Genomic DNA, 8,303 nt, shown 5'->3' on the forward strand with positions numbered 1-8,303 from the left:
AAAAATGAGTATCACCCAGTAGACAGTAGAGAAGTGCAGAGGGTACTAGAGTTGTGAGCAGGCCCTAATATATAAGCAGTGGGGAACTTTGAAGAGTAGAAGTAAAAGATTGCACTTAGGCAATGTGTGATAGGAAGAGAAGATGGGCTGGTCAGATAGTGAAGGATGTTGAGTACTACAGAGGTATTCATGTGGCATCAAAAGAAAGTGAAGGCTTCTCGCACAGCAGGTGGGCTCCCTGGAGTACATACATGGAAGGACAAGAACAAGAATCACACAGGATGTGCAGGCATGGACTAGTTGAGATTTGCATCTTTGGAGGAAAGATCTCAACTGATGAGAAGACAAATCCATTTAAGCATTTTTAGCCTATACCATTTCTTGGCTGTCAAGAGATCCTGATACGCCTCATTATGGCATGAAGGTAACCCCACATCCTTGAAGATTGCACCAAAGAAACACAAGCTCTAGCAGGTCCCATTAAGCATGAAAGGTTTTAGGTGCAGGCCTGGGGGCATATTAATCTACAAAAAAAAAATACTGATCTACAAATCCCCCTCCCCCAACACACACTGACACAGACACACACACACACTGTTAATTCATATCAGAAGATGAAAATACTGGGAAACTGTCTTTTCTTGGGCATGTGAAGTCATGGTAAGATTTTCTTCTACCTGGCCACTCATAAGTCACCAACCTCCCTCTAAAAGCTCTGAAATATAACAGTCTTAGACTTACACAAATGGCTTCTCTCCGGTATGTGTCAGCACATGGCGACTGAGATGGTAGTCTCTGATAAATGCTTTGCCACAGCCTTCATAATGACAAACAAAAGGTCTCTAACAAAGAGAAAAAAAAATCATTATTTTAATCCTTCCCTAGTTGGCTGTTGTAATCAAGATACTAATGCAGTAAACTTTGGCATTGTTTAAAAGCCTTAACGCAAGATAAGGAAAGGAAGCTAGTAAATTCTTCCTTATATCCTTATATCTGTAAAGTTCTTATTCAATCAACAAACATTTATTGAACACCTACTATGTGCAAGCCTAGAATGGTATTTTCTGTGCAATTCTTTTTTTTTGGGGGGTGGTGGTGGTGGTGGTGAGGCAATTGGGGTTAAGTGACTTGCCCAGGGTCACACAGCTAGTAAGTGTCCAGTGTCTGAGGCCGGATTTGAACTCAGGTACTCCTGACTCCAGGGTTGGTGCTTTATCCACTGAGCCACCTAGCTGCCCTGCAATTCTTAATTATTAGCCATAATTGATCACATAAATGCCTTGGCTCTCTTCATTCAAAAGTATGCTACTCAAATCTTAACAGGAACTCCAAGACACTATTCAAATCCTCCTACTGAATAGAAATGTGGTCCTATGAAATATTGCTTGAAATAAATGGACTATTAGTGGGAAGTAGGCCATCTTTTAACCAGAGATTTTCAGGGGGGTGGTACTAATCTATAGGAAAGCTGACTTGTAAAAACAGTCCTTCACATTCAAAAAATGAGGACACATTAATAATGCAGAGTTAAATTACATTAAATGCTGAAATTTTTTTCAACATAGGATTAGACTGCAACCAAATATAGCAACCCCCTAGATTAAGAGTCTCCCTGTCTGCTCTTGGCGTGCCAAATCTCCACCCTACTGTGTGATTTAATCTGTAATGACAAAACCTGCGGTAAACATGCAAGTCCAACTTCATCCCAGACAAGCCCAATGACTACACGAAGATGAAACCTCACACACACCACAGCTGAGAATGCACACAGAAGTACAATTAAATTGTGGAAAACTCTATTTGGAAAATGGCAACACAGTATGGATGAAAATTTACAACTAGGCCCCTAAAGACCCTCATTAGGCCATAGCATCAGATCAAGATAAAATCAGTTATTGCCCAGTGGAAAATCTGACAATCCAGCTATTAGGAGGTCAACAATGGTTAGTGATGTTCTTTAGATGCACATATAGGTAATGATGTATAAAAGTCCAAATCAACCATCATCACAATATGAATTGATTCTTGATTGTTGGTTCTATCAAGGCATATTTTAAAAATATACTTGCTATCAACTATTGGCCATGTACAAACAACATAAATATAAACAAGTAGTTTCAGGTGCCAAAATGTAATTTACCGGCCTAAAAACAACCCTTTTCAATTCCTCCCACCATGTGTTGAATGAACACTTCTGCTACTTCTCTTATAAAGTCAGTCCCTAATTGACAAACATCTTAATTTTTTTTCATATCTAGGGGGTTCTAGGGTTCACCAAGTTGTTTCTCATTTTAATACATGACTACTTAGGAGTGCTTCCTATTCTATCCACACATGTTATTGTTAATTCCTTCTGGGCCACTTCTGGTAACATATCTATAAATCTACCACATTTCTTTCTAGTGCCCTTAGAAATTACTTATAATTTTGGTTCTTCTGAATTCATGTTGTTCCATGATTCATAGTCATACAGCAACACCTGGAGAATATTGGTGTTAATAAAACAAGCAACAGGAATATGGATTGATGTTTTGTTGGCTGCCTTTTTTTTCTCTTACTGTAAAGAACCTTCCATTATCTTCTTCCATTCTTTTATTTACCCTTCATCGAGATCATAGAATTTTCAAGCTAGAAGGGTCTTTGACATCATCTAGTTTTTTCCATATCTGGACAGGAATGCCCTTTACACTATCACCAATATAACAACTGATCCAATCTACAACCTACATATACAGAAACTGCCAATCTTGCCCCTAACAAGCTATTCTCCTTCTCCATTACCCAAGTAGCCATTTGCTTGGAAAATAATCTTGAGGCCAATGTCCAGGTAGAGCTTTGCCTGCTAATTATTATCCTTATATTCAAAAATATTTTCTAATACTACCTGAATTTTTACTTTATTTTGCTGAAAGCACTAGACTTAGAAGACCTGGATTCAAATCTTGGCTAGGCTTTCTTACACAGATCTGTGTGACCTTGAACAGATAAATTTACTTTTCTGCGAGTCAGTTTTCTTATCTGTAAAATGAGAGTTAGACTGGATGATAGGATCTTACATTTTAGATCTATAATTGGAAGGGGATTAAGATCATATAACTCCTGTGAAAGTTCACCATGTGGAAGTTCGCTTGGGTTAACAAACAACTTAAAAAAAAATTAAATGTCCACAGGAGGGAGGGTTAAGAAGTTAATGGCATTTGCATGTTACTGTGGAACTCTAGAATCATATTGTTTTTATCAGACAGCTTTTGCTTGACCATTTAAGACTTCCACTGGGATCATTTGCAGAAAGGAAATAGGAGCTTGTATTGGAAAGAAGAGGACAGAAAGATAAATTTGGAGGCTTGGAACATTGATGGATTGGGTAGGCATGGACAGAATACAGTAGTGACAGATTTAGAAAAATCTGAGGGCACTGGATGATGTGTGTATGCTATCTGAAGCCTAGCTTAAATTCATTTTGAAAAGTTTATCGCCAGACAGTTGACCATAAAGTAACCATGTGTTTTGGCCAAGGCAACCTATGAAATGGACAAATACCCAAACTATTTAAAATGGTCCTCGGTCCTATGAAGCAGTCCTTCCAGTGACAATGGGAAAATGGGGGCAGAGAAAGCAGATGGTGCTAAAAACCATGGGATGAGTAGACAGCTAAAATGATGTTTGGAGATAGCTTTAACTTTTCATCTCTGTTCAAAGAGCAATGGAAATGAGGATACTATTAGAGGCAATGGACCATCTCCCCACTGACACTTTCATGATCAATGAAACCAAGAAACATGAATAAATTACAGCTAGATGGAAGGACAGCTCACAGGTTTTCCTTGGAGGGGCAGAGCTGGGTTATCATTTACCTGCCAGCAAAAAGAAAACATGACTTCCTAAGTCATTTGGTCATTCTGCCTTCATCTATAAAGGAGGGGATAAGCAGGTAAGCTCGAAGCTATCTCCTAGCCCTAAATTCTATGAACTTAGAAGAACTTTGTAAGACAGACATGCTAGCGATCACTATCCCCATTTTGGTGCTGAGAAAACCAAAGCTCAGCTCTTAAATGAGTTTTCTGTTACACAGATGAATTAAGCATCTGCATCTCTCCCAAATCAAAATTGAGAATTCTTTCCCCTCTCCCACACTGTTTCTCTCTAGTAGCAGAGCACAGGCTTTTCAATAGTTGTGAGAATGAAAAGAGAGAGGAAAAGTGTGGATTAGCCACTGTGGGAAGTTTTTGATTATGGTATTGAGAGAATCCCTGTTCACAGAAAGAACTACATGATTTCCAAGGTCCTTGCAAGTTGGAAGTTATATGATTTCAAGGAGGGGGAAATTCCAGAAGAATTCAAGAAGATAACAGATAGTTCTTTCATTGAGGAAAAAAAAGCAATCAAGAAACCATCAACTCACATTTTGCTGCCTGTTTTATCAATGCCAATTTCTTACAAAGGTTGCCATATGCCTGTGAATCAGAATACCGTGAGCTGAGAACCAAAATTATAAATAATTCCAAGGTCAATGGAAAGACTCATGGTGGATTCATAAGCACATTACCAGCGATGTCTTGCATCAGGGAAGTGGCCCAGAAGGTATAAAGAAGAATGTATGTGAATGGAATAGAGCATGTGCTCTATCAAAGATGAGAAAGTGGGGGCAGCTAGGTGGTGCAGTGGATTGGCCCTGGAATCAGGAGTACCTGAGTTCAAATTCAGCCTCAGACATTTGATACTTACTATCTGTGTGACCCCAGGCAAGTCACTTAACCCCAAATGCCTCACCAAAAAAAAAAAATAATAATAATTAAAAAAATAATGAGAAAGTGGCATACTGAAACTTCCTAGATGTGAAAAGAAATGAGAGCAAGGCCTCTAAAGTCCCCAGGTGGAGGATTAATGGAAAGACAGAAAAGAAATGGAGAGGTAGTGATCTGTGTAAGTGTGGGTATTGCCCATGCTGATTTGTAGAACGGAGCCCACAGTGATGACTCATAGCTCTATCACCTGCATGAGAGGGTGCTAAGGACCTAGGGAGAAGGGTCTTTTGAAAGTTCCCAAATGGGATCCAAATCATCTGATGCAGAAAGTAAAGATGTGCCAAAAAAATAAACTTCCCTTATTTCAAAATTTTGCCTAGGGCATTTCTGCACCCAAATGATGAGGGAAAAGTAGTTCTTCTTGCTCCTTTCTCTGACATTGCAAGGCTTCTTACTCCCAATAGTAACTACTAAGACTGGTTCCATTACTCATTCATCAAACATTTGTCAAACACCCATTAAGTGAAAGAAAATGCAGCAGACCCTATAATACTATGATTAAATAACATCATGGCTAAAATATAAGGCTTTTGTGGGCTAATCTTGGATCTAACATGGTTTTGAAAATTGCATACCTTAAAGCTATATATGGGCAAAATATTTTACATATATTATCTCATTTGTTCTTGAAAACAACTCTGTGAGGCAGATACTGTAATTCCCATTATACAGATGAGAAAACCGAGGGTCCAAAAGGTTAAATAAATTGACCAAAAGCACAAGGCTAGTTAAAGGTCTGAGATATGATCTGAACATGGGGTTTCCTGACTTTATTCCACTGCTCTATCTACCGTGGCACACTACTTGGTATCATAGAATAGATTCTTAGCATACAAGGCATCTTTTTATAAATGAACTTTGGGAACACAACCCTTTCTTAAGTTAATAAGTACCAATACTGTTGTACACCATTTGCCCACTGAGCATTTTAATATTACTATTCCCTGTTGAGGAACATAATTTCCTTCTATTATTTCTACTAAAAACACCTATTTATCTAATACTTTAAGTCTTGCAAAGCCTTATCTCTCCAATAACCCTGAGAAATGAGTGCTGCATGTTTAAATGAGATAAATGTGTATAAAAATATTTTGCAAACCATAATCTATTACAGAAATGTCAGCTGTTACTATTATAATTATCCCCACAGAGGAAACTATGGCTAGGCAAAGTTAATTGATTATCACCTAGTATGTGAAAGGGGTGGGAGCTAAAACCTGGGGTCCTGACTCCAGGACCAAGCACCCACCTACTACACATAGAAAGTACCAAGAGTGTTCAGTAGTGAAGTGTAGGTTTAATTAAGCTGAGCAACAAATGAGCTTAGAGCATCTCCAGGGAATGCAGAACTTCAAGTCTATTCCAGTGGACAGGTTACACAATTTCTCTAAGTTTAAGTTACCTACCCACTTAAATAAGGGGGTTGAACCAGTTATCCCTAACACCCCTTCCAGCTCTAAATCTTATGACAGAAGAGATGGGCAACTCCCCCAGGCAGGATTTAATGTTACAGATTAAGTGAATCTTCAGTGAATAGTCAGGCATAGAATTGGAGATCATGACTAGAGCAGGTAACTTAACATAAGAGATAAGCACCCTGGACTTGGCCTCAGGAAGATGTAAAATGTTTGTGTGACCATGGCATATCATGCATCTACTCTCAGTCTCAGATTTCTCATTTGTAAAATGGGATGGTTATAAGATTTAAATGATGCAATGTAAGTAAAGCTAAATTTTGTTGTTCAGTTGTGTTCAACTCTCTGTGACCCCATTTGAGGTTTTCTTGGAAAAAATACTGGAGTGATTTGCCATTTCCTACTCCAGCTCATTTTACACATGAGGAAACTGAGGCAAACAGAGTGGAATGACTTGCTCGATATCACACAGCTAGTAAGTATCTGAGGCAGGATTTGAACTCATGAAGAGGAGTCTTCCAGACTCCATGCCCAGCACTCTGCATTAAGGCGCCACCTAGCTGGTGAAAAGCAAATCTGTGCTACACAAACGCCAGCTATTACTCTTATTGAAGTGTTACCTGCCCTTGAACAAGGCAACCCCAGGTCTTGACTCCATGAATTTTCACTGGCTGTCCGTCCCCCACGCCCGGAAAGCTTCCCTTCATCTCTGCCTCCTGGCTAAAATCCCGGGAAGCCTTTCCCAATCCCCCTTAATTCTAGTGCCATCCCTCTGTCGATTCTTTCCTATTTATTCTGCATATTACTCGTTTGTACATAGTTGTTTGCCTGTGAAGGTGGGGGCTATCTTTTGCTCTTCCTGGGGGTGGGGAGGACTAACGGTCTTGCTAGGTTAGAAAGCTGACTCTAGGGTCTGTGCTAAATGAAAGATACAACGCTCCGCGTAGAAACAATACTAAAACCGTTCCTCTTCCCATTCTCGCTCCTTCCCTTCCCCCCTGAAAAGCAACCGCCTCCACTGACACTGGAAAGCTCTTTCCGCAAAGCAACAAGACCACAAGATGGTCCAAGTCCCTAAGGTGGGGCCACCCTGCTCTACTCCTAGGCGGCGGGCCACGGCGCGGTAGTAACGAGGCTGGCCCGAAGGCTCCAATCCCCGCGCAGCCCGCGAGGTTCGCCACGCCCACTTCGCTCGGCCCGCCTCCCGCAGGAGGGGTGGGGTGGGACAAATCCGGTGGGACTCCCCCCGTTAGCCGTCCCACGGTGCCTTTACCTCCCCTGTGTGCTTGCACAGGTGCGCATCCAGCTTCCAGGCCTTGTTGTAGGTGGCACTGCAATCAGGGAAGGAGCAGAAGTACTTCTTACGGACGATGGTCGGAGAGGATGAGGAGGCTGAGGCTGGGGCAGCCGGGGTCCCGCCGGCCTCCTCTCCCCCTACCATACTTCTCAGCGGAATTTAAGCGTTTCACTCCCAACAACAAGTCCGGACTTGCAAAGCAAGCCCAAGAAAGTTCCGGTACAGCCGCTAGATTTGTAACCTGACGTAAGCGACGTTAGGTGGCCCGAGCATGCTGGGAAAGCGAGTTTTTCATTCTATCGTGGTGCGCCTTTCAAATGCTCAGGCGCGAGAAGGATCAATCAGGCTGCTCATTGCTTCCACTTCCTCCTGTCTTTCTCTAGTCTCCAGACCTGGAAACCCCAAGGAGTCTGTGAATAGATTTCAGAGGATCCGTGAACTTGGATGGAAAATAAATTGCATCCTTATTTCCACTAACGTTTGGTTTCCTTTGTAATCCTATGAATTTTACTTTATGCATTTACAAACATGATTCTGAGGAATGATCCTAAGATTTCATTAGATTTGGAAAGGGTCCGTGACGCAGCACTGGTGGAGGAAGCAATTCTCTGGAGGCAAAAAACAGGCCTCCTTATGATGCCTTTGGTTACAGTGAGAAAGGCATATGTCTGCATTTCCTTGCCAGAGTGAAAGGAAACATGAATGAAGAGGCAATTAGGTAGCTCCGGGACGGGAGTTAGGGAGACCGGAGTTCAAGTCAAGCCTCAGACATCTATTATCTGTGTC

At 41.2% G+C, this 8,303-nt stretch overlaps 1 protein-coding gene across 2 annotated transcripts in view; it reads right to left on the reverse strand.

Moving 5' to 3' along the window:
- GTF3A (general transcription factor IIIA) overlaps positions 1 to 7,748 on the reverse strand; it is a 19,069-nt gene extending 11,321 nt beyond the window's left edge. For both annotated transcript variants that reach the window (XM_043990660.1, XM_043990659.1), the window contains exons 1-2: positions 7,494 to 7,748; positions 742 to 842 (exon numbers count right to left, since the gene is read on the reverse strand). In XM_043990660.1, the coding sequence (XP_043846595.1) occupies positions 742 to 842; positions 7,494 to 7,661 (269 nt within the window). In that variant the 5' untranslated portion in view covers positions 7,662 to 7,748. The remainder of the gene's footprint in view (positions 1 to 741; positions 843 to 7,493) is intronic.
- Between the last annotated feature and the right edge of the window lie 555 nt (positions 7,749 to 8,303).

Source organism: Dromiciops gliroides, chromosome 3 (assembly GCF_019393635.1).
Source record: "Dromiciops gliroides isolate mDroGli1 chromosome 3, mDroGli1.pri, whole genome shotgun sequence".
Classification (NCBI taxonomy): Eukaryota; Metazoa; Chordata; class Mammalia; order Microbiotheria; family Microbiotheriidae; genus Dromiciops; species Dromiciops gliroides.